At 38.4% G+C, this 26,072-nt stretch overlaps 1 protein-coding gene across 3 annotated transcripts in view; it reads right to left on the reverse strand.

The window, feature by feature from the left end:
• The window catches only part of CHD5 (chromodomain helicase DNA binding protein 5), a 2,140,358-nt gene that overhangs the window by 1,731,109 nt on the left and 383,177 nt on the right, over positions 1 to 26,072 (reverse strand). For all 3 annotated transcript variants that reach the window (XM_044063016.1, XM_044063014.1, XM_044063013.1), the window contains exon 5: positions 16,100 to 16,223. In XM_044063016.1, coding sequence (XP_043918951.1) covers positions 16,100 to 16,223 — 124 coding nt within the window. The remainder of the gene's footprint in view (positions 1 to 16,099; positions 16,224 to 26,072) is intronic.

The following is a 26,072-nucleotide window of genomic DNA, read 5'->3' on the forward strand; positions in this document are numbered from 1 at the left end:
GTCCTCCAAAGCTAATTAGGAAACAAACATAGCCACCCTAGTTAAGGATAATCACAAGGAATTTTTCAACTACGTTCGACATCCAAAAGGGAATACCCAGCTATTCATTGAACTGGTTGTGGATGGCACCACTCATACTCAACTGGAGGTGATATCCAATCTGCTAGCTGACAGATTTGGAGAAAACTTCACCACCCTGTCCCTGCAGTCATCCTCCAAAGTATACCTGCCACCATTCCTTAGCCTATTCTCTCAAGAGAGCAGGTCATTGCAGAGCTCTCCAAGGCCAAAAACATGACATCAATGAAACCAGACAACATCCCAGGTTGCCTTTTAAGCAACTTAAAATACGAACTAACACACCCACTTGGATCACTGTTTAACCACCGCCTCAGAACTGGCTATGTTCTGGCAGAATGAAGGATAGCAACAGTAATCCCTCTGAACAACAGAGGGGCCATCAACTGACCCTGGGAATTATAGGGCCATAAGCTTGACTAACCTTATCTGCAAGGCCATGGAAAGAATCATTATGGACCTTATTAGCAAGGACATAGGTAATCTCCAAACTCTGGACCTAACTCAGTTCAGATTTGTTAAAGGTAGATCATGCCCGTTAAACATAGTTGACGTCTTTGAAAAAGTCACCAAGGCCCTGGACAGGGAAAAGACAGTGCATGCCACCTATCTTGACCTAGCCAAAGCAATTGACACAATCCCCCACTCAGGTATTACAGAGTAAATCTCCCAATTGGGAATTAACCCCTACATTGCCAGATGGGTAGCCACCTTACTCACCTACACAACACACACTGTCAAAGTGGGTGACTTCACCTGTAGCAAAACACCAGTCACCAGTGGTGTGCCATAGGGTTCTCTGCTGGGCTTTTTAGTGTTTGAAATTTATTTCTCAGAAGTCCAGGCAACTTGGATGGCCTGTGGCTGACCAAGTTCACTGACAATTTCAAACTTGGAGCAATCATTGAATCCCCCAATGATGTTAATATACTGCAGACAAATGATGGTGCTAAAGCCAAGGATTAAAGCCAAATGTAAAACAAAATGCATCATTAGTCCCTTTGGGGAAGCTGATATCCCTGCTAATTATATTATAGACAGCAGCCCGTTAAGTGTAGACACAGTGGTATGGGATCTGGGTACTCAGGATGACTGCAATCTGAACTTTGACCACCACGTATCCATAGTAGTAAGGAAATCCTTCTATGTGGCACATCTTATAAGGAGACGCATTGCATCTAGATCTAAGGATGTTATAATACCATTATACTAGGCCCTTATCAGACCAGTAACTGAGTACAATGTTCCCTTTTGCATGTACCTCACCAGACACCTGCAATAACTGGAGAGACCACAGAGGTTTCTCACCAATAAATTACAGGGTACACAAAATAAGATTTACGTGGAAAGACTGAAAGCCTTGTCACTGTATTCTGTCTCCTACAAGTTGCTAAGGGGTGACCTGTGCCTGGCTTACAAGGCAGTCTCTGACCTGACCCTGATGGAAATGCTACACATTCACTAATCAAACTGCAGGAGGGTCACTTGCTCCAGGGATGTTAACCTCGGCTCTGACATGAACAAGTCATGCTGTAGAGATAGATACATCTCCCAGAGACTGCCACTTATCTGGAACAAGCTTCCAGTTCACATGAAACAAAGCCCCTCCCTGACCCTCTTCAAATGCAACCTAGATAAGACTAAATGCCCTATCCCTTTACTCTGTCTCCTACTGACTGTTAAGGGGTGATCTGTGCTTATCCTACAAGGTACTCACAAATCCAGCCCTGATGGAGCTGTTACACATCAGCAAGTCAAACAGCACAAAGGTCAGCTTATCTAGGGATCTAAACTTAGTCATAGAGCTTCTCTGGCCCTCTTCAAACGCAGTTTGGATCAATGGATGGGGAAATTGCAACTTCACACCTGAGGCAGTGTCTATGTCCCTTATGGACAGGGGCAATCTGTAAGATACTCATGCAGAGGCACAAATTCATGCCATCCTCTCGCCCCTAGGGGCTATATATTGGGTAAAATTAGGTTACACTGGCTAGGTTTGTAAAGGGCCTTAAGCCATTAGCCTAGTAATCTCCTATGAACACCAATGACACTAATACAAACTAATAAAAACAAAAAAGTAGAGGCACGGAGTCCTGGCTGTACCACATAGCACACAATGTTATTGAACTTAAGTGTTTTCATCCTCAGGTACTAGGACTTCTTCAGAATAATTACCCAATAAGCCACAACCAGTTAAATATATGTATATGTTTATTTATATATATATATATATATATATATATATATATATATATATATATACAGACTTGCTAGTACATAAAAACACATTAAAATGAACTTTATATTGCAAAGACTGCTTTTAATTTTAAAATACTACAAAAAGAAACTGTTTCATTGAGACCCAGGTGGACAGTGGCATTTGTTTTTAACTGCCCTTTTAATTTCTAAAAAATCATCAAATGCCCCCCCCCTTTCCCCTAGGTCAACATGGTCAATAATTACAAATTTAAGTAAATGTCCACTGTGTTCTGTAATATGTTTATACAATTAGTTTCTACAATATTTCTTTTGTATATCATAATAATGTTGATAAATTCTTGTCTGTAAACTTTGCTTTTCCTATATAGAAACAAGTACAGAATTAACGCTTTGCTAAATAAATCACCCCTTTACTACTACAATAACACTTTTTTGCCAATTTTATTGTCCCATATTCATTAAGATAAAAAGTATCTACTTCCATAATATATTTGCATTGTGAACAATGGCCACATTTTATTACCCTGCCATTGTATTCAAGAGGTTTTCCTCTTTCAAGCAAAGTTTTAAGGCAAATGTCTTTTTTATAAACTATACATGGGACATCGCTCACGATTTTTGTATATTCAATGTTGTGTCTTTTGGCTTTTCCCAGTTAGGGGTCGCCACAGCGGAACTCCGGTCCGCTAATGATTGGCAGTTGATTTTTATGTGCTGAGTTGCCAGCCCTGACGCACAACCTTCAACGAAGGTACGCCCATTCAGGCATGTCTCCACGCAGAAGACGCTCTAGTTGAGACGCTCTAGTTGAGAATTGAACCGGACAGAGTCTTACTGTGAGGCGACAACGCTACCGCAGCACCACCAATATGAGTCCTAAATAATCTCCATCTTTTGTATAATGGACTGTATGCCAATAAAGATTTTGTTGAAACATAAAGTAAGTGCCTTGCAAAACTGACTTCTCTTTTTCCACGTTAACACCAGCTGTAGCTGATGTCACTCTATTGGCTGTTCCAAGAAATGGAGAAAAATAGCCTACAACTCTTTTCCTAGTAACGTCTTCAAAAATATTCTCTAAAAAAGAATCTGCATAACCCCTTCTCCCTAACATGCACTTCAAAATATTATACCCCTCATGAAATTTATGTTGGCTGGACACCATCTTGGCTAACTGGATACACTGTCCCTTAACTGTCCTTTAACTAAAGCTTTCTTTTAATGTAAGGGGTGCCAGCAATCAAAGTGCAGTAAACAGTTACAGTAGGTGGGATTCCTATATATTTCTTTGTTCTTAACTACAGTGACATCTAAGTAATTCACTTGGTCAGTCTGGACAGACATAGTAAACTTTAGGAATCCTTTAATAGTATGTAAATATTCAAAATATTCATCCAATTTGGCCTCTGTATCTGTCCAAAAAATTACGATATTATCCAAAAACTGACTGTACAGAGACCAACATTTGTTGTAGCTAGAGGAAAAAAACAAAGTTAGTCTCCCATTGAGCAAGGACAAAGTTAGCAAAAATGGGGGCACATGCTGCCCCCATTGCTACACCTTTCTTTTGTTTAAATAGCTGATGTTCAAACGTAATGAAGTTTTTATCTAATGCAACTTCCATAAGGGTCCTGAGTGAAAGAATCTTATTATGGTGAAAATCAGTATTGTGACATAAATATTCAGAAGACCATTCAACCCCCACATTATGGGGAATGACGGAAAAAGATCTTGTATATCAGTTGTTACAAAGATTAACTCATCACTATAAAAATCATTAGAAACTTTTGATAAAAAGTCCCAGGAATCTTTGAACAAGAAGAAATCTGTATGTATAATGCACTTAAATTCAGCATCAATGTATGAAAAAGTCTTAGAGGCTTTTGTAGCAATGATCGGCCTAAGAGGGGGTTAAATACACATTTATGAATCTTTGGTTCCCCAAAGATAGTAGGTGTCTTTGGATATATAACATGAAGTATCCTGTATTCAGAAACTGTGATTTGGTCATTAATTAACAAATCTTCCAATATTAAATCTATTTTTCGATATGCTACATTCATTTCATTCAGACTAATTTCTTCATATGTATCTGAAAGAAACAAAGTAAACATTCTATTTGTATAATCATTAACATTCATAAAAACAATCGCCCTTCTTTATCCGGTTTCCTAATCTGTATGTTACTGATGATGGACATCAAAAGGTACCATCAACTACAGCTGATGTTAACATGGAAAAAGAGAAAAGTCAGTTTTGCAAAGCACTTATTTTGTCTTTGAACAAAAACGTTTTGGACATACGGTCTATTATACAAAAAAAATGGAGTTTATTTAGGACTGATACTGAATATACACACTTGTGGGCACTGTCTCACATAGTTTATAAAAAGGATATTTGCCTTAAAACTTTACTTGAAAGGGGAAAACCCCTTGAATACAATGGTAGGATGATAAAATGTGGCCATTGTTCACAATGCAAATATATTATGGAAGTAGATACTTTTCATCTTAATGAATATGGGGCAATGAATTTGGCAAAACAGTATTACTGTAGTAGTAAAGGGGGTGATTTATGCAACAAAATGTCAATACTATACTTGTTTCTATAGAGAAAAAACAAAGCAAAGTTTACGGACAAGAATTTATCAACATTATTATGATATACAAAAGAAAGATCATAGAAATACATTATATAAATAGATTACAGAACACAATGGGCATTTATTTAAATTTGTAATTATTGACCATATGGACCTAGGGGACAGAGGGGGATCATTTGGTGATTTTTTAGAATTAAAAGAATTAAAATGGCAGTTAAAAACAAATGCCATTGCCCACCCAGGCCTCAATGAAACAGTTTCTATTTGTAGTATTTTAAAATTAAAAGCAGCCTTTGCAATATAAAGTACATTTTAATATGTTTTTATGTACTATGAAGTTTATCTATAGATATATATATATATATATATCTATATCTATATATATATATCTATATATATATATATATATATATATATATATATATATATATATATATATACTATATCTATATATATATATATATATATATATATATATATATATATATATATATATACATATATATATATATATATATATATATATATGGGATCCGTACAGATGCTCGACTGCATCTTTCACCGACTCCCAATTTGGTGAGCATATTTCGCAAAAGTGCTGTTCACTGAAGCAGCACTTTTGCGTAAGTATGCTTGTTGTTCCGGTCATACTACGGTTCGGTAAGGGAAAATTCCCTTTTCCCCACTGTAGTGCGACCTCGGAGTGAGAATATTAAAGTGGGGGTGGGGGTGCAGGGGGGCTTGCCCTCCTGCATTCAAGTAGATTTTGTGTTTTTTTTTTAACATACTTTAACGAAAGTACTTTTTCAATGAAAGCGCTTTTGTTAAAGTGTGTTCGGTGGTAATGGATTCAGGATTTTGATCTTTCGATCAAAAGTCCTAGATATATATATATACTCATACATTCTTTTTACAGTTCATACACTTTGCATGATATGTTTGGTTATTTATTGTTATTGTGTTTTATATATTCAAACAGAGCACTTATCCAGTAAGATTGGTTTTAAAACTATTTAAATGGTTGTGGTTTTATGGGTAATTATTCTGATGAAATCCTAATACCTATGGACAAAAGCTTTTAATTCAATAAAATTGCATGCTACGTGGTATGATTGGGACTCCATGCTTCTTCTGTTTTTTGTTTTTATTAATCTCTTATGAACCTATACCCAAACGGGGTATTGTATTGATTGCCTTAGCCAGGTCCAGGTAGGCAGTTTGCACAATTTTACCCATATTCATTGCCTTGGTGAGTTTCTTAAAGAAGTCACCAGGTTTAGTCGGCATGACCTTCCCTTGACCAAGGCAAACTGTGTTGGATATAGTGTCTGAAGGTTGCCCATGTCTTTGTCTATTATTTCCATGATAATTGGTTTCATGGCTTTGCATATTAGACAAACTGTGCCTCTTTCACTCCTCTGCAGTGGCTTCCTGTACCTTTGAAAAAGACACACACACATGCGCGCACACACACTGAGAGCGATCAAGTGACAGATTTTAAATATTGCTCTTATGAACTTAGAAACTTGGTAGAGTAACATGGTTTCTATTACCATGCATTCCACACACACACAGAGTGATCGAGCGATCCCTTGGCAGCAGCAACATCTCCTGAAAGGTTTTTGTACCTCTCATGCCTCTCAAATTCTTCCTACAAGAAATATGGACAGAGCCCAAGTAAAGGGGAACAAAGGAACAAAAATAGGGACAGATTTTAAATATTGCTCTTATAAGCTTAGAAACTTGCTCGAATAACACAGTTTCTCTTAACATGCATTTTACACACACACACACACACACACACACACACACACACACACACACACACACACACACACACAGTTACCTCTCAACTGTACAGATTTTCACAGAATGTCCTGATTTTTTGCCTCATATTTTTGGTCGGGTTTCTGGCAAATCTTTGGCAAATCATTGCGGTCTGAAGTCAGAAAATATAGAAAACCATTTGAGTTTCAGACTTCATACACCAGAAAATTCATGCTAATGCAAAATCTGTTATTCTATCAACTTTCTAAGTTTGTAAGAACAGTATATAAAAAGTGTCCCTATTTTTGGGCCTTTGTCCCCTCATAATTTATGGCTTTGTCCAGATTTCCCTACTCTAAGAGGTTGAGAGGAAGTTACACATGTGCAGGCACACACACACGCACACACACACACACACACACACACACACACACACACACACACACACACACACACACACTGAGAGCAATCAAGTGACTCCAATAAAAATCCCAACAAAGGAACAAAAACAGGGATGGAATTTAAATATTGCTCTTATAAACTTAGTTCTTTTATATATAGTATGATAACTACATATAAAACTGTATACACAGTGTTATCTTCCATTTTAGGGGTCAGACAGGTTTTGCGGCTCCAGATGAATTTTATTTGATGGGAGAAGGGCCAAAATTGCTGTTTTGATAGTGAAGGTTGCAGACCCCTGGACTAGTCAGACTAATAGGCCTGAAGTTTCCTTGGTCAACTGATGATCCACCCTTGTGAAGTGGGAAAGCAGTTGCAGTCCTCTTTTCCCATGGGACAAAGCCTGTTTTGAGGCTGTAGTTGAAAAGTGACTCAAGTGGTCCTGGCAGGTCATGCTTCAGGCTATTTAGGAGGCATTCCGGTATGCTATTGGAGACCACTGAGGCTGTGTTTCTCACCTTAGACAATGCCACCAGGACCTGCTCCCTGTAAATAGTTGGGGGGGGGGGAGTATTTCATGACAGGCAGGTAGACAGAAAGTGGAGGGGAGCGACAGTTCAGCCTGAATTTGTTAGCCAGAAAATTTGCTATGTCACTCTGCTCGGTGAAGGTGGCACTACTGACCATCAGTTTGGCACTGTGGTGTGGGCTTGCTTTGAGGTTTCAGACATAGCTGTAGAAGGCCTTGTGGTCATCTTTAGCCTATGAGGCTATCTTAACCTTGTAATTGGGCTTGTTGGACTAAATTAGTTCTCTTAGTTTCCTGGTTAATTTAATTGGAGAGCTCCTATCACTCTGGGAGTTGCTCTTTTTGATTTTAGCCATGACTTGCTTTCATTCAAGTGTGGTTTGTTTTTAGAAATTGTTTTAGCCTTACGTCTAGTAGGTACAGCCTCCTCTATACAGCCATTTATATTGTTGTGCACAGTCTCTGTGAACAATTCCGCATAGTTTGGTATGAACTCGGAGAGGGAAGGAACACTGCATTTTGACAAACGATTGCTTAGCAGGATGTAGTTTGCTTTAGAATGGCTCCTCACTGTTACAGGGTTTGCTGGAATTGCCAGGAAGATTTTTATTTTGAAGAGGACAGCACTGTGGTCTGACATCACCAGTTGTGTGATGTTAGATTTACCAAAGAAAACTCCTGGTCCTGTTTTTGTTGATGGCTTTAACACTTACAGGCCTCCTATGTGCTCCTGCTTTTCCTGTCTTCTAGGTTCATAGGTAAGTACTAGGCTAGCTGTACTTGCAGGCCATTTTAAGCCTAGACAATTTCCATTTGGTGCTCAAATTAACTTATCCCATTTTGTGTTAGATTGACTTTACCCATCCCATGGTCAGTAATTATGTATTACCTAATAAGAATAACTGGGATCATTCCACAGATAATTTGGGATACATGCACGGGGTAAAGAATTTAGGAACTGCCTCTGTCCATTAGTAGTACAGGGGTCAGTCCTGGGGTAAATTTTCTGTTTCTCATTCATAGATCCATTGAACATAGACAGGGATGAACTTTGTTTACGTGGATGGAGAGTCTGTTCCAGAGCAGCAGTATCCTCTGTGAGATATACCTATCTCTCAAAACTTTTCTGTTCATGTTGCAGGAAATGTTTAGCTCCCTATACTGAGTATTTCTGATGCCATTTGATTTGCTAATGTGCAGTAAATCCATCAGTAATAGGCTGGAGGATCCCTTGTATCCCAGATACAGGTCACCTCTTAACAGTATGTAGGATAATGACTATAGTGACAGGGCTTTGATTCGGTTCATGTAGGGTATATTGTTAGGCCTTGTATCCTTTTCGTACAGTACTGTACATGTTGCATATGTCTGGACAGATAATTGCCAAATGGGGTATTATATCCGATGACTGGCCTAATGAAGGCAGAGTAAAGGGGGACAATAACATGCTAGTTCGAGACACAATCCTTATGTATATAAGCTGTGCAATATAAAAGGACTTTCTTACAACAATGGACCCACGTTGGTCGAAATTTAAGTCACTGTCTACATAAGTTCTCAAATTCCCAAAAACTGGGTCAGCTCTTTGGGTCATATTATCAATGTGGTGGTTCCCCACAGTAGATGACTTCCCAAAAAATACAATAATTAATTTTTTGGCATTTAGTTTCAGTCCAGTATTTTGACACCAGTTACTTATTTGGTTAAGTAATTTGGAGAGTTAATGACTGCTCCTAGCTTGCAGTCCTCTACAAACATAGTTAGCCAGAGCCCATTGGCATTGTTTTCCACTTCATAGATCATAGAATCATAGGATCATAGATTAGTACTAGGCTAACTGCCCTTGTGAGCCATTTTAAGCCTAGCCAGTTATCCCTTGAGAGACTCAAACCCTGCACCTTGTGTTTGTAAGGCAAACACCTTAACCATTAGGCCACCTTCCCAACTAGAGAAGCAGATGCCAAAGAGGAGAGATCCCAGCACACAACCCCTGGGATTACACTGGTGATTTCCTACATCCTACTCAGATTTCTACATCCTATCTGTGACGCAGTTTGCAAACTAGTGGGTGGCATAGGGGTTTATTCCCAGTTTATTTCTCTTTTTTAATATGCCTGTGAGGAGGATTTTTTTCACTCTTTACATGAAGTTGTCTCACCTACCCCCACTACAATAGCTGTAATCCAGCTCTTTTCAGCAAGGCAATTGTACTTTTATGACTGAAAATGTAGATGAAATTCCTAAAGCCTCTGCCATTTCTCCCCAGTCTCTATTCTCGGCAGCCGTACACGTTTTCTGCAGCTAAGTGCTTTATTACATTTGTTAATACTTTTAGCTTGCTGCATATAGTTACATGTTAAGGAACAGTACATTTCTTAGTGTCCAAATAAAGAACGAAAAACACCATGCCACAGCTGAAAAATACTGAATAAAATCTTCTTTAATGAATGGTAAGTGCTTTCACAGTAATTCGTACTTCATCAGACCATACAAATGTTAAAAACCATTGCACTTAAATATCAAGCATATCTAAAAATAGCCAATAAAAAGCAGCAAACAATTAATGACAAATCAGATACTTTTCACTTGAAGAGCTTTCGTTCTTTTAACACTGGTTTAATTGAAGTCCGACCATTAATACCGGGTAATCTCTCAGCTTGTAGGCGAATGATCCAAACAAGTTCACGTCCCTCTGTATAATTTCTTAGATTACCACCACGTACACTACTTCTGACCATCTCCACAACTCTGAACCCAAATGAATGATCAGGACCATACTCAACACAATGCCTGGCCAAAGCATTATGTGTATCCTGCCTACTGATAGTGTACTGATGTTTCCTTATCCGCTCCATAAGGGACCGATTGGTCTTCCCTATATAAAAGCAGCCGCAAAGTCTGCAGTTTGCTAAATAAATAAGGTCCCTACTACTACAATTAGCCTGTACTTTAAATACAAACTCTTTGCCAGTTGCGGGATGGACAAAACTATTACTCATGTCTATAAAATCACAATAGCGACAACTCATACATCTCGTAGTTCCAGTTTGTCTATTATTATTAAGACCTGAAACTTCCTGACATCTATTTTATAGCATAGCTGTCGCTTAAGGCTTTTCTTGTTTTTAAAAACAAAGCTAGGTTTGGCCCCTACCACATTTTTTAAAGCTATATCCAATTGCAGGATGGACCAATTGTCTCTAATAACATTTAAAATAGTGCTCACATCATTCGTGTAGTACAAAGAAACAGAAACATCATTGTAATTACGGTGATTACCAACCCCACCACAGTCGGTATTCACATGGTTAGGTTCATCAGAGTAAAAAGGTCGAGCCCTACCATTCCTATAGCCAATGCTCTCATTAAATGCCATAGTAATTTCAGATCTCTTATATCCTCTATGTAAAAACTCATCACTTAACCTAGCTGTATCACTGAAAAACAATTCATCTCTATTATTCAGGTGGGAAACACGCATACCCTGGCCCTTAACAACATTCCTGAAGATATGGCCAGGGTGCATGCTACTGCGATGCAGCATCGTATTCTTTCTACATTCTTTCCTAAATAGAGCAGTAATAAGTTACGCTGGTTGTCAACTATAAGCTTGATATCTAGGTAATCAATCTCTTTAGATGAATATCTATGGGTAAATTTCAAAAAAGGAACAGTGCTATTAATGTACCCAATAAATTCTAGTAGACTAGTCTCAGTGCCATGCCAAACGAAAAACAAATCGTCTACAAACCTTTTATAAATTCTAACTTATTTCTGGGTCTATTGCTTTACATCGAAAATACACTTCTTCGAATAGACCCAGTAGATCTACACACACTTCAAGAAAGTAAATGAAAAATGACTTTCTTTCACTGAAGTAGTCCCTCCTGCCTCCCCTCCCCAAAAAAACATGTTTTTTTTCAGGGGGGCAAAACCCTGCTCCCCCTGGGGGCAATGCCCCCACACCCTCATATATATATATATATATATATATATATATATATATATATATATGGGATCTGTCAGTATGTTCGAAGTTTCACTACTTCGAACCCCACTTCACAAATTACACTTGTTCGAAGTAGTGAAACTTCGAACATTGACTTCGGCGGTCACACTACAGTGCAGAATGGGAATATATTCATTCAGGCAAATATACATGTAAGATCATATATATATATATATATATATATATATATATAAATATATGGAAACTTAAACATTTATATACCCTTATTTATTTGTGAAATATCTTGCAATGCTCTACCAGGTTCTTATCTACCCTCTTTGTATATTTTGCACAACCAAAAGGGGTATATCCTCTTATTGTGTACTAACTGCTGTAAAGTCGACAATCTGTATGCTACTACTCTGTCTCTTTTGTAAATTTGTCTTCTATCTGTAAACTTACGGAGTTTTTCTCCCCAGGACTCTGCTGAAGACAGACACTTGTTGTCCAATCGGACTATCCTGTCAAACAAATGTTAAATAAAATAAAATAAATAATAAATACATAAAATAAATACAATGCCAAATTCAAAAATAAATTCCCATGGTAGAACCCAAACATAAACACGCTCTATAATAAAAGAAAAAAAACTCACTGAATACAAAAATAAATCTAACTTTCAAGATGTCAAAAATGTGCCTGCTAAACTAAACAAGGAACTTTGGTCTCTGATCAAATCTGCCAAAGATAGATACAATGTAAAATAACCACCTAGGTGAAGGACAACACAAAGTCTTCTTTATCTTAAAAATTTCAGAAACAATCCCCAGCATTGTGCATACTTAATAGTAAATAATATCACATACTTGGACTCGGACGACATAGGCAATCTACTTGCAGACCAATTTAGCTTAAACTTCACCACCTCTCCCCTTCAACATTGTCAGATCACGTACCGTCACTTACACTCTCCCTCAAATCTCCCAAAAATAAGTTCTAAAGGCTCTGTCTAAGGCCAAGAACACTACATCTGTTGGGCCAGATAGCATACCAGTCTGCCTACAGGTTAGCCTGAAACATGAATTGTTTGACACCCTAGAGAATCTAGTCAATATCAGGCTCAAACAGGCTTTACAGAAGATGAATAGAGAACAGCAACAGTAATTTAATTTCACAAAGGTGGGGCTTCAACAGATGCAGGTAATTACAGACCCATAAGCCTAACTAGTCTCATCTACTGACTTACAGACTCTCAACCAAACCTAGTTTGAATTTTCTCAAGAGCAGGTCCAGCAACTTAACCTGTTTACTTCTTCAAAAAAGTTACTGAAGAAATAGACAAGGACAAAACAGTGAACTCTGCATATCTCGACCTTGCAAAGGCATTTGACACCATCCTACACTTAGTCTGTCAGTCCAATGGTATTGTATTGTAGATAAACTCCTCAGCTAAATGTCAATCCCTATGTAAGTTGTTGGATAGCAAATTAACTCATGAACAGAACACAGAAGGTTAAGGTGGGTGGCTCTATCAACTCCAAAAGACCTGTTATTAGCAGTGTACCCCACAGTTCAGTCCTTGGGCCACACCTCTTTGGTATTTATGTGTCAGATGTCAAAGTTAATGTTAAGTGTTTGCAGATGACCAAGCTTTCATATGGCTATATAAACTCCCCGTGGACACCAAGATCCTTCAAGATGGCTTGTCCCAAACAAATACCAGGTGTCAAAGCCATGGACTAAAACTAAATACCAAGAAGTGTATAATCGTATCCTTTGACAAGCATGATCCTTTTCTAGCTATCTCATTGACAAGACACTCTGAAAATTGATCCCATAGGAATCTGGGAACCTTTGTTGACAATAACCATCCTTGAACACCATGTAGCCACTGTTGAAAGGAAGTCCCTTTTTATCACGCAGCTTATATCTAAAGGTATTGCGTCCAAGTCCAGGGATGTAATTGTTCCACTGTACTCAGCACTCAGGTCAGTCATTGAGTATAATGCCCCTTTTGGTATGTATGTGTCCAAACACTTGTTACAATGGGAATGACAACAATGCTTTCTCACTGAAAAATTGCCTGAATCATAAAACATCCCAGAACCTTGTCCCTTTTCTCATTGTCACTGACAGGTGACCTCTGATTTTCATATATGGCTTCAACAAACTCTGTTCTGTTAGACCTATTACACATTTGTAAGTCTAATGATATCATAAATGCTTGCTCAAGAGTTCTCAATTTGTTTTGCAAAATAATCAGAACATGTTAGAGGTATATGCATTCATCACAAAGAATACTGCTTCTATGCAACTTCCTTCTACTCCTCATAAAGCAAAGTACTTCTCTTACTCTATTCAAATGTAATTTGGATGAATGGATGGCTAACCACAAATTCACCCATGGTTTAGCACTCCTGTCCCTCATGGATAGGGAAAATATGTAAATGGCCTAAAATATCCTTGTTGGGCCCATCCATCCCTGAATTATTCAAATGGAAACTATAAGGGCTAGAAACTACCATAGGAATGTAAGGCTAGACTTCTTAAAACCCTCACAGATCAATGGCCTATTAACTCATTCAAGCTTATAGTGCTTTTTTGTATACTTCCAGTTAACACCCATAGCTCCTTATTGCGACCATACCTTTCTTGGGAATGACTGTTTAACTAAGCGACTTACCAACTTATAATAGGCAGAAAGTAGAAAGGGAAAGGATTTAGTAATAAAATGACACTAAGATTGTTAATCTAGAAAAATGCTCTGGAATGCAAGCATGTGTGCAGGCTGTAAGAGGTGTAACATTCCACACCACATAGGTGTTAATGAGTTAAGTACCTATGAACCATTGATGTAGTTCACATAGTGTGCAACTCTATTTAAGATACTTAGGTTTTAGGCCTTAAGTGCATATACGGTTAACTGTTTTAAAAGCATGTTTATCAGGCACTATCCAAATTGCCTAGCTCCATGGTGCAAAGAGAAGGAGTCCTGAATACAATTCAGGTAGCTAGTGCGCAGTAAGCAACCCTGGCACTGGAAGAGACAGGTAGGGAAGGATAGTAATGAAAGGGCTTATAGCTAAAGGTACTGCATCAAAGTCCACGGATGTAATTGCTCCACCATACTCAGCACTCATTAGGCCAATCAATGAGCATAATGGCCCTTTCAGTAACGATGTGTCCAAACACTTGCCACAGTTGGAAAGACCACAGCACCTTCTCACTAAAAAAATTGCCTAAGTCATAAAAAATATTCAGACCATCTCAAAGCCTTGTCCCTTTTCTCAGTGTCATACAATCTACTGAGGGTTCACTGCTGATTTGCGTACACAGCTTCATCAAACTCTGCTCTATCAGACCTATTACACATTTGTACGGGCTGAAGTAGCCACGAGAAGTTGTTGATCTATTTTTTTTCTTTATGGTGTACCTCATACACATACTCAAGTATGCTAATACATGGCCCATTTGCCTCTCAGTGGGGGAGGGGTGACACATGAATGCGAAGCATACACGGAGGTCAGCTCTCTTTTGTGGCGACCAGGGAAACTACCTCCAATACTTGAGGTTGGTGTGCAGGGCTGCTTACTGGTGCATGCCCCGTGTGGAAGTGAGGAACCACTTAGTACTGTCAACCCATTGCATGCCCCACCTCCCTTAGTATAACTGAGCATGTGTGTGTGAGGTTCACAGATTCATAGGTGTTTACCAGGCTAACCAGCCCAAGGACCTTTTTAAACCAAGGCATGCATCCCAAATCTCTGACAAGTTCTGATACCCTTGATAAGTTAAGCATGGGCCCAGAACATGAACCATTTACAGGTTACCTGTGTCCATTAGAGACATAGGTACCAAACCAGGGATGAATTTCCAGTTTCCCATCCAATTGTCCAAGTTGCACTTAAATTGGGTTAGGGAGGAACTCTGCTTCACATGGAGGGGGAGCCTGTTCCATCCGTGTGATAGTATAAATAAATAAAATCAATGAGCCACACCTCATGGGTGCATTCATGATGGCCCCTTCTGGTCAACCCTCACCTAAGTGATGGGGAACTAATGAGCTGACTGGTCGGGAAGGGGTTGATGATTCTCAGGCAGTGGAGACAAAATGTGAAAAAACATTTTTTGCTGTTTTGCATTCAAGTTTTTACTGTGACATTATAAACAGATGTTATTACACATTCAAATCAGTTCTATAAGAAGTCAAATACGGTGCAGCAGGAATAAGCAAAAATTGGATCATATAAAAATTAATTTATTCCTGAAGTGTGAAAGATGTTTAAAGTACAGCTGCTGTCTTTGTCAGTCAGTTCTACTTTGCTGCACTCTATCATTACATATCTGTATCTTAAAAGAAAGGGAACCATTAAGATTGACATATACTAGTTCAAGAACATATCCATGCCACACCCAGACATAAGACGTTACAAGCAGATACATTTTGGAAAGGTGATGAATACTTGTGGTGACACAGATACATAGATACATCTGTATAAGGCAAAATGACAGCTGACATTTGTCAAACAACGATGAAGGAAGGCATTCTTACTTTTTTTTTTCTTCTTGCCTCTCTTGCTCTTTTTGACCCATGCAATGGAGCCATCAGATCGCACTGAAGAGCTGTTAATGCTGGCACTGTCGAAATCTGACTCATCCCGATCTTCTTCCTCACTCTGACAAAATGACACAGAAAATATGAAATCAAACACCCTGTCTACTGAGCAACAGCAAATGCAGATCCAAAAACAGGAGGCAGGAAGAAACAAATACTCTACAAAATTTATAGTGCAACAGTTCTACATTCTGTCTGCATGACTTGAACCTACAAAAAAATTACTGCCTTGGATTTACATGGACAGCTGCTCTTAATGAACATTTAAAATTTTAACAAAGTCTTTCTCATTGAAGTATAAACCTTAATGTAAAATTCTGTCAGTAAGTGTACTTGGTATGTATTTAAACAGTGCTCATTGTGTTTAAGTTGATGAACCACACAGTTACTGTGAAATGCAGGCACCATGTGTAACTCAGACTGGTACACTGGCTTATTAAGTGTACATGCCAAAGGCTGACAATATAACGCAAGCATACTGCTGAAAAGCACAAATAGGACATTATATGGACAATATGTCCAACCTTTTCTGTTCCCCAAAAGTATTACAGCAGCACACAACCGATGACGAATTCCCACATTTAACAGTAAGAAAAATGACAGTATAAACAAAATTCAAGTACACTTTCTAATATTTCCCACTGAAAACTGTGTCTCTTGGTACATACACAAAGCAATGTTAGGGGCTACCGGCTTACGTCAAAAGCCTCAATAAACAGGAAAAGACATGTAGTAACCATCTATAAATACTAAATGATTTGTAGCATAGTAATGTGACTTAGGGAATATTCTTCATGATGCAAATCAATTTTTTTTCAAACACCTTTACTGAATAGGCATATTCATATAAAACTAATCGAACTATATTAACATAAAAATTATAGTTCACACATATTGTATATATCATATAATCTAAGCAATATAGCATAAATTATTCAATTCCTGCCTTTTTTTAAAACAAGAAACATCTTTATTAAACCATCACTTACTACAGGCAGTTATACATTTATATAAATGAAAAACCACACCAACACAATCCTAGTCACAAGCATTTTACATCACAAACCATACTGACACACACCCAGTTGCAAACATTATACATCACTTATAATCTACTCAATCATTTTCAGTCAGACATTACGCAGGTCATTTAAGTCCTACCTGCTTTTAAACCTCATTCCTCCCCTGTATGTACTGTTCCCACAATTCCCTTTTCTAAAGATCTCATTTCCAGTTGTTTTATCTCTGTTACTATATTCACTACTTCAGTATAGTTGGGTTAGATTTTAATTTCCATTTTCTAGTAACTGCTTTTTGACAGCCACCATTATTAGACACAGTAAGGCCTTACTATGTCTAGGCAATTCCGATTCTGTCATAGCTCAGAAAAATCATTTCCCTCATCAGACCAATCTGCCCACCCAACATCTCCAACAGTGCATCCCGCAGGGAATCCTTAAAGTCTGCCAACTCACCGCACTCCCAGAAAATATGTTCCCAGTTACCTATTTCTTCCCCTTCATACCTCCAACATTTACTGTCTGCCTGAGGAAAAATTCTCTGGAGTCTACTTGGGGTACAAAAATATCTATGCAAACATTTTCAGGCAAAAATCTTAAATCTTCTAGATTTTGTTGCATATTTGGGAGACATACATATATCCTCCAATTGTTTGTTTGTGAATTGCTTATCTAATCTCTCTCTTTCCAATCCTTTCTAACCTCCTCTGATTGATTCTTATAGTTATCATGCAATATTTTATATATTAGAGTACAGCCAGAGACAAAGAAATAGGGGAATCCTAAATGAAAGACCAGCACTGGTAGAGTTTTTAATAGAATCTAGAACAGAAGCTGCCTTTAAAAAGAAACAATTAGTATGGCATAAAATAATGCAAACACATTTTTCAGCAACACCTTTAAAGCCAGAAATAGCATATTCATGAGTATTAAGGGAAGGCCTAGCTGCAATTAAAGTTTTGGTGACAAAACACTGAAAATGAGTATCATGGCAAAATAATGGCATTAACGATTGTCCCACTGCAGACTGCAGCTTACAATCATACATTTGCTGTTCCACAGTATTTTAACAACAGCTGTCCAGCTGTTAGTTTACTGACCACTATCCTCTGTGAGTTTTACATTTAAGAAGGCCTTTAAGGAATTACTGGATTGCTTATTCAATAACATAATTACCGTATAAGAAGTCAATATTTAAAAATTCAAGACAGCACAGCCATTACACCACATAATTCTCAAACACAGTAAACTTGTTCAAAGATAAATTACAGAATCATACAATATACAAGCCAACTGAGCCATGTGGCCATTAACGCCTTACTGGTACTCAACCTTAGACCTTATCTCCTTGTCCAAGGAGCGATAAGCAAGTCATACGAGGGGTGAATTTATAAATAACCATCTAATTGTCTTCTTCTTTTGTAAAGGAAGATAGTGTGTCACATTGCAAAGTCTAGAGAGTAAGTTTGTTTCACAGAAATAGTACTCATTGTCTGACAATTCTGTCTCTCCGCCATGATTTATTTATTTGTTGAAGCGGGTGCAAATCTTTGGATCTATTGTTTACTAGACTGTTTTATTTGTGGATTAATAGAGGTCTTGGACTGACAGATCCCTAACGGCCTGGAAGACAAGGCACAGATCACGCCAAAGAAAACTCTAGCACACTGAATACAGGGAAAAAGCCTCCAGCCTCTGATGGTAAAGGAATTCTGACATCTTGTTAACGTGGTTTATTCATGAATTTTAGTAAGCTGTGTTCTAACTACACCAAGCTCCTCATTAATTTGAAATGGGTCGCTATTACACATTTTCTTATTTATTCACTGTTTAATTTCCTGTAATGTTGCATTCTCTGTTTGTCTCTTTTGAGAGGCAGCTTTTTACATGTTTCACAAATTAAAATATCTGTCCCTGCTGGAGCTCAGCAACTAAAGTTTTAATTTCTCTTCTTTTACTGTGATCTGTCTGGCACTGGAATTGAACACTAATCTAATATTAAATTCCCACAAAAACAAATAAGAAAGAATCTGAGTAAGAATTATTATACTGGGCTTGAATCTGGGACCTCTATGATGACGTTCTATTATGCTACCAGCTGCACAAGTAAAACAACTGGAAATCATCCTCTACAACATGACGGCTCTTTTTGGTACATATGACAGCTATATATGTAATCATCCTGATCAAGTACAAATGAATGTGATGTGAATATTTAATGGAAAGAAATCTAATATAAAAGAATTTAAGTGCCCACGCAAGGACCAGAATCCAGGTAGTTTAGCCTACTGTATTGTACCCCCTATCAGCTGTACTCATGTAGCAACTACAAACTAACACCCTTTAACCTTTTCCAGTATACAACTTGGGGGTTATGAGAATATTTATATAAGCATACAAGTGCTGTAATCATAGGCAAACATAAGTGAGAAAAAATTAAGTGCTTCATAGAGACTTAAAGCCTTGTTATTCAAACTACCATTTTACTATGCTACCAGCTACTCCATTGAAGTGACTGGACACATGCATGTCCCATCATAACACTAAGCTTTCTCAATACACAGCCACAAATGAATGTAGTGTGTATATATATATATATATATATATATATATATATATATATATATATATATATATATTATCTAATACAAGCTTCTTGAAGGCCAGCAGGTAAGAAGCTTGACAATCAAACCTAAAAGCCTACAAACATGCAAAGAATGATCGGAAGACTAGAACCTACAACTTTTTTAATCTAATTCCCACACATTATCAGTTGCCCCACTGAAGGAACTGGAAACTTGTGACTCCCATAGTGCAGTAAACAGGATCAAAACCACAGCGAAGCAGACTCACGGAACACAAAATCAAACAGAAGAACACTGAGGATGGATTGTTTTATCCGACAGCTTTGTTTGATTAAAATAATGTATATTTAGAGAGTCTGTGAATTTGTTCTTCTGACTCACACAGTGCCACAGCATAACATTCTGAAAGGCCTGGGTTCATTCCTTGCGGAAAAGCACATACTTGTTTCTCAGCTATATTTGTATGTGTTCTATAGTGTATACATGCCACAGTTCTGATCATTTGTAGTAATACGTGCACTTACTTTAAACAGCGCATTTACATTCTACAGTCAGGAAACTGTAATGATGTTATATGATACCCAAAGAAATGAATGGTCAAGAAAAGCAAAACTAAGAAAAAAGCATCTGTGAATAAGGTGGGTATTAAATGGTCCACTCTGTAACAGAGAGGCATCTATCTGTAGCATTACCATCCTGGGACTTATTAAACAATCTATTTGCCAGAGGGTCAGTATCAGGGACCAGGGGAGCAGAATCATTTATCTGATTGCCAGCTTCCCTACCTCAGGGAATGAGGGAAAGAGACTACTGTTGCTAGTTTGCCACCCAGAGGAGATGACAGATAATCCACACAGCAACTGCAATATGAAAAAGACATGAGCAACTTCCTCCCGCCAGCACACAAGCATCATTGCTTCATGCTCTCTGCTCAGAAAGGAAAAGAACAAGCATCTTGGCTGCTACTTGATGACCCACCTGCTACTCCAATTCTTTCTTTCCCTACACAATGACCAATACAGATAACTCTATGTGGATCTGTCCATTGAAAGAGATAGAAACTAAGCCAATTATTAGAGTCAGTTATATTTTGTTTGTATTGTGGTATCTTCCCTGGAGAAGGTAAAATGCTGCTCAATGCTACGCTCATACCAGCCTAGAACACATATTCCAAGAGCTCCATGAGGTCTCTCTTCATATACTCTAAGGAAGTACATCTCAGGTCATTTACAACCACATGGACTATGACTGAGTCATGCTGGCACCTGTGGTCCAATGACCTGAGTGCATACGTAATGAGGCAGATCCTGGCCCCTAATAAACAACTAACCATGACTTTCTCTTTACTTAGCCTGATGAGGGGGACATCAGTGTCTCACAATGGAGCTCCAATGACCAGAATGTTGGATTATGTGGTAGCATGCCTTATGGACTTAGATGTATAGGCTCCATGAGATATGGCTGTATGTGCTGATGTGGGTGTTGTTTTGAAAGAGTGCATTTGGGGCTGCTAAGGATGTCTGTTATGTGTATGTCATCCAGGAGGTCTTTGGGGTTTAGAAAGATTACTTTCAGGTGCCTCAGCATATGTGGGTCTAAGTGTTCTGCTTTGAATTGTGTGTGATGGGTGAAGTATATGTACTACTGACAGCCTTACTGATATTAGGAGTACTTTTATGTGAGAGCTTTGCCTTCAATGACATTGTGTAAATACATCTCTCACATACCATCAGTTTGTTTGTGAATTAACTGGTTGTCAGTAAACATGAGGCAATTTCTACATTGCCTCAGGATACCCATATCTCCCAAGCTAGTAACAGAGATAGTGGGAAAGTTCATACCCATGGCAACAGACCCATTTTTATTGATTAAACAGTTGGAGTGAGAATATCAATCACTGTCAGGAGTATCTGGTTTGCAACTCTGGGGTCTGTGCTTGTCACTACAAACTAGTTGTCCTTTGTGCAACTAGGTATTGGAGAAATTTCAATGGTGCTTTTAGAGGAAAAATGTTAACTCAAGGTGTCTGTGGCTATACAAGGGATTACCAAACACTTGAGGGGAAACTAATAAGTAGACCCTGATGATTTATGGATGGAGCATTTAGGCAGATATTCTGAAGTTAGAAGCAAATCAAGCAGTACTTACTGAAAAGAAAGAATTAGCTTGTTAAGAATGATGAAAAGAGAGTAATCACCTGAAAGGCTATTGCTTGACTACTACTAGTTTTGGTCTCACCACAGCTTTACTCTGCTGGGATATAATGCTCCTTTGCCTGTTTGGTGATCCACAGTCTTGTCCCAGATGATTTAATGGTCTGTAGGCTTGTTGTTGCCTTTTCCTGGTAGATGCCTTGAACAGCAAACAGACTGACCAGGAAGGTCAAGCACAGGCACTCACCTTTCAAACATAAACAATCAGGAATGTATGCATCCTGCTCCTTCTCTCAACAAAAGCAAAATATAAGCACAAATTCCAACCTGGCACATATGAAGCAGTTATTAGGCTTTCCAGTGATCAGCAGTCCCCAGGAAATAATACCCCTATGCTCCTTCTCTCACCAGGAGTAAAAGAGAAGCACTAATCCCAAGATGACTAGTGAGAGGCAGAATGTTGGCTAACCAATAATTAATTGGCAGTCTTGGAGTAGATGTTGTAGATTTTAAAGGTAAGATGGAAAAATGGGCTAATATCCTAAGAGCTACAGTGTGCACTAAGCAGTTAGATATGAAAGAGGGGGTACCTTAAGCTTTAGTTATCTAAGTGGAGAGCCACTAATTTTAATAGATTTGAATGGCGTGGGCAATTTGTAATCTGATTCTATGGAATACAGTGGGATGGCCAATAAATTTAAATAGTTGAAGGGGAGAGTGATTTTACAAAGTGATAATGCTGAACTTAATCAGAATAGTTAATGAAAGAGTAAAGGGAAGGATATATGTGGTCAAATTAACATAAGGAGCAGGCAAACAGAAAAAAAACAGTTGAGTTTAAAAACACAAACAGCGGCAGGGTGAAAGGATGGGGAAAAACTTAGTTTCTGTGTTACTCACAAGAGACACAGCTGTTGTCTCTTTTCTAATGTAAATATGCAATTAAAAGCAGAATACAAGTAAATCACAGTGTAAGGAAAATGAATCACAATATACAAAACAGAAGATGGTAATAAAGCAATACAAAATGCAAGCAAAGCAAAATCAAACTAACCTTTCCCTCACAGGAAGTTGAGGCAGAGTCTGGGTGTGCTTTTTTAGTAAAGCCTTGAAATGTTTTATTTTACCCTCTAAATAGAAGGTTTAGTTCCTAGCTCCACCCTTAGTTCAAAGGTAATTAACCTTGATTGACTTGTTCTAATTTCTGTGTGACTCACACCAGACACAGCTGTGGTCTCTTTCCTAGTTTAAATATACAATTACAAGCAGAATACAAGTAAAACACAGAGTAAAGAAATTTAATCACAATATACAAAATAGAAAAAGGTAATGCAGCAATACAAAATACAACAAAGCAAAAACAAATTAACCTTTCCCTTACAGCAAGTTGTGGCACAGTCCGGGAGAGCTTTTCTACTGTAATAAATCTTCACAATCTTATTAGATCTAGTTGTTTTGGCTTCCACAAATGCCTGCCTTTGCATTTGTCCAAAGTATTTGTAATATGCAATTCAATTTTTCCTGTAAAATATTTTCCCCTTTTGTAACTAAAAAGTAAAGTTATCTGAGGCAGAGTAACACTGCTATTTCCCATGTTGTTATAACTTTGAGTTTTCAGTCTAAGGCATAAATTAAAGTTGTGTAAGAACTTACCATAACAGAAGGTGTTTTAATAGATCACTGTTGCATTAATGCTGACAGATGATAAGTATCCTGCCAAGGATACCGCAATATGCCAAAGCTTAGGAGCTCCTTCCTCATGTACCATATGTCCAAGATTAGATCCAATCACAACAGATGTATACTCTTAGTTAAGGGACATAAAAGCATGGGAATCCTGGAGGCTTTCTTGCCCCAAATAGGCACTGAGAATAACTATAATAAGGAAAAACTTGTGCAAAGTATAAAAATGTAGATAGGGAATGGTAGGCAGATAGGTGTTCCACCTTGGTCACAAAGAAAAAGTAAAGCAACAGCTCTCTGTCTCAACATCTACCATTATGTTAAATTATGTTAACATTGTGTTAAGTTCTTACACACCTGCACTATGTTTATCATTAGATCACTATTGTAGTAATACTGACAGATGGAATGACTCCCAAAGATTTTAGAAAGTCTGGGAGAAGGCAGAAGAAGCAGTACTGGAGTCCAGTAAATCTTGAAGTATGGTTGTGTCTAACTCCGTTCTGACTCTAGAAAGGACAATAATGTTACACTGCTTGGTAAAGGTGTAAATGGAAGACCAAGTAACGGCCTCTAGTATAGATTTGGAGTGTAGTCCTTTAAAGAAAGCTCCCGAAGAAACTACTACTGTTATAGAGCGCACTTCAAAATGTCCTTGAAGGGATCTGCCATGGAAATAGTAGTGAAAAATTGGAAAAAGAAATCCATCTAGAAATGGTCTGTTTGGATACTGGTAGACCTTGTTTTTACCCTCAAAGAAAATAAACAATTGCTCAGATTTTCTAATCTATTTGATCTTGTCTAAGTAAAAATCTCAGCTGCCTTAGTTTGTTTGTGTCTTTCGGCTTTTCCCGGTTAGGGGTCGCCACAGCGGAACTCCGGTCCGCTAATGATTGGCAGTTGATTTTTACGTACCGGCTTGCCAGGCCTGACGCGCAACCTTCAATGAAGGTACGCCCATTCACGCAGAATGGGGGTCCCAGAACAAAACATTCTGGGCTGGGGGCCTTCCAGTGTGGTGCTAGAGTAGAGAATATATTCCCTTACCTCTCCCACACAATAAATTGATAAAAGACATAAACCACAGAGAACTGGGTCTGATAATTAAAATACTGGGAGATGACATTATTAAGGTCCCGGTTTACAATCAACGAAAGAGAAAAATAAGACAGCAGTGAAGAGTTAGAAAGCAGATCTCGAAAGGATAATTAATGTTTTGCAAACATACATGAATGTAAACGGGGAAAATATTGTGTAATTTCACAGCCTATCTACCACAAGAGGAATGGTTTCTGGCCCAAATTTGTGGTTTATTGACATTTTGGGCAGTTTCTTCCATCTCTTTCAATTTTCTGGCTTAAAAGCCTGTGTTTGCACTTGTTTCCCCCCTTTCCTGCAAATAGTCTAGTCCAGATACAGATTTTCTGTGTCCAAGACTGTAAGCTTCTGAGTTCCCCAAGCCTTTCTGTGTTGGAGGGAAGCCTTCTAGCTTATCAGTGGGAGTGGTAAGCACTAGGTAGCCTATCTACCACAAGAGTAGTGGTTCCTGGCCCAGAAATTGTAGTTTATTGGTCGTTTTGACAGTTTTTCCATCTTTCTCAACTTTCCGGTTTAAAAGCCCACATTTGCTTTTGTTTCCCACCTTTCCTGTAACTAGTCTAGTCCAGATACAGACTTGCTGTATCCAGGACTGTTTGAAAGCTTCTGAGTCAGAGTCTGCTCTTCAAATTTTCCCTTAGATCTACTAGTTTTCTCCTCTCCTTCACTTATACTAGCTTATTAGTCTAGTACTTTACCAGACTTCTTGTAGCAATTATTGTATCACACAAGTGCTACCGGCACTAAACACTCTACAAGGAAACAGATCTAGTATTTATTATAAATGCCCACCCCTCCAGGCATGTCTAAAGGTCAGTTCCCTGTGCTTTCTCATATTAACCTGGTGAACTTGGGCATCCTGAGGCAATGTAGCAACTGCCTCATGTACACCGGCAACCCTCTCCTCTTACCTTCCAGCACTCAGACTTGCGAGAGATGCACTTATATATTCAAACTGGAAGCCAGACACTCTCCAGCCAAGACCGGAATAGCTGGTCAAGAGGAGAAGGTCAACACTTGCACCACACCACATGGAGCACATAGCCCTCCGGAACACATACCAGCACTGCCTTCACATAAAAACACAAACCACACCCACCTTCGCAGAGGCTCTCAATAAAAATCTACCCAAGCAGCAGAGACCTCCAAGGCAGAAACGCACTCGACCACCACAACACAACACTAATCATGAGACACATAACTCTCCTAAACAGTGTGCAACTCAACCAAAGCCCCTAAGGCAAAACAGCATGCCAAACACACTAGTCATAGGTGACTCAATAGTGAGGCACACTGATGTCCCACTCACTAGGTTAAATAAGGAGAAAGTAACAGTCAGCTGCATGTCAGGTGCCAGGATCTGACACATAAT

This window comes from Protopterus annectens, chromosome 2.part1 (assembly GCF_019279795.1).
Source record: "Protopterus annectens isolate FY-2018-M chromosome 2.part1, PAN1.0, whole genome shotgun sequence".
Classification (NCBI taxonomy): Eukaryota; Metazoa; Chordata; order Ceratodontiformes; family Protopteridae; genus Protopterus; species Protopterus annectens.